General features: G+C 26.7%; 1 protein-coding gene across 1 annotated transcript in view; it reads left to right on the top strand.

The window, feature by feature from the left end:
* The window catches only part of LOC108768494 (alpha-tocopherol transfer protein), a 4,776-nt gene extending 4,613 nt beyond the window's left edge, over positions 1 to 163 (top strand). Inside the window, exon 5 of the mRNA XM_018518939.1 lies at positions 54 to 163. Within this exon, the coding sequence (XP_018374441.1) occupies positions 54 to 121 (68 nt within the window). The 3' untranslated portion in view covers positions 122 to 163. The remainder of the gene's footprint in view (positions 1 to 53) is intronic.
* Positions 164 to 619: the final 456 nt, after the last annotated feature.

Raw genomic sequence — 619 nt, forward strand, 5'->3', positions numbered from 1 at the left:
CCAACCGTAATAGGCCGTTACACCCTAATATTAATAAAAAATTACGTTTACAGAATATTGGAAGAAATTATTGGAGGAAAATCGCGACTGGCTTATGGATGATGAAAAAAATTGTTACTAATCAAAAATAATAAATTCAGGATCAATGAAAATGTATATTCTTAGCACATGCTTAGATATTTATTATCGTATTAAATATAGATTGCTCTTATCCTGTTGCAAATTTAAAAAAAAATCTTTTTTTTTCTGCTTTGCTGCAAAGAAATCATAATATTATTATATATCGGTAACACAACGTATTGTTTACCTGTTCTTTCGTAAAAGATAAAAATTATAAAATGTAATTAATAATAAACGACTTAATTTTACACTAAGTATAAGAATATTCAAAGCCTATGACGGTCAAAGCTAGATCTTTTGTGCCTAAACAATTCCTAGTGAATTATCTATATCCTATATATGTACATGCATATATATCATATTTTTGTAGTTATTCAAACTGCGCGCCGAAATTTTTTCGGACTCTATCTAACGCAATTAAACTACTGCAATAATATTACAAGTTAAATTAAATTGACAATGTGCTGAAAAAAACCTTAAATAAATTTATTGCGAAAAA

Source organism: Trachymyrmex cornetzi, unplaced genomic scaffold, assembly GCF_001594075.2.
Source record: "Trachymyrmex cornetzi isolate Tcor2-1 unplaced genomic scaffold, Tcor1.1 scaffold8, whole genome shotgun sequence".
NCBI lineage: Eukaryota > Metazoa > Arthropoda > Insecta > Hymenoptera > Formicidae > Trachymyrmex > Trachymyrmex cornetzi.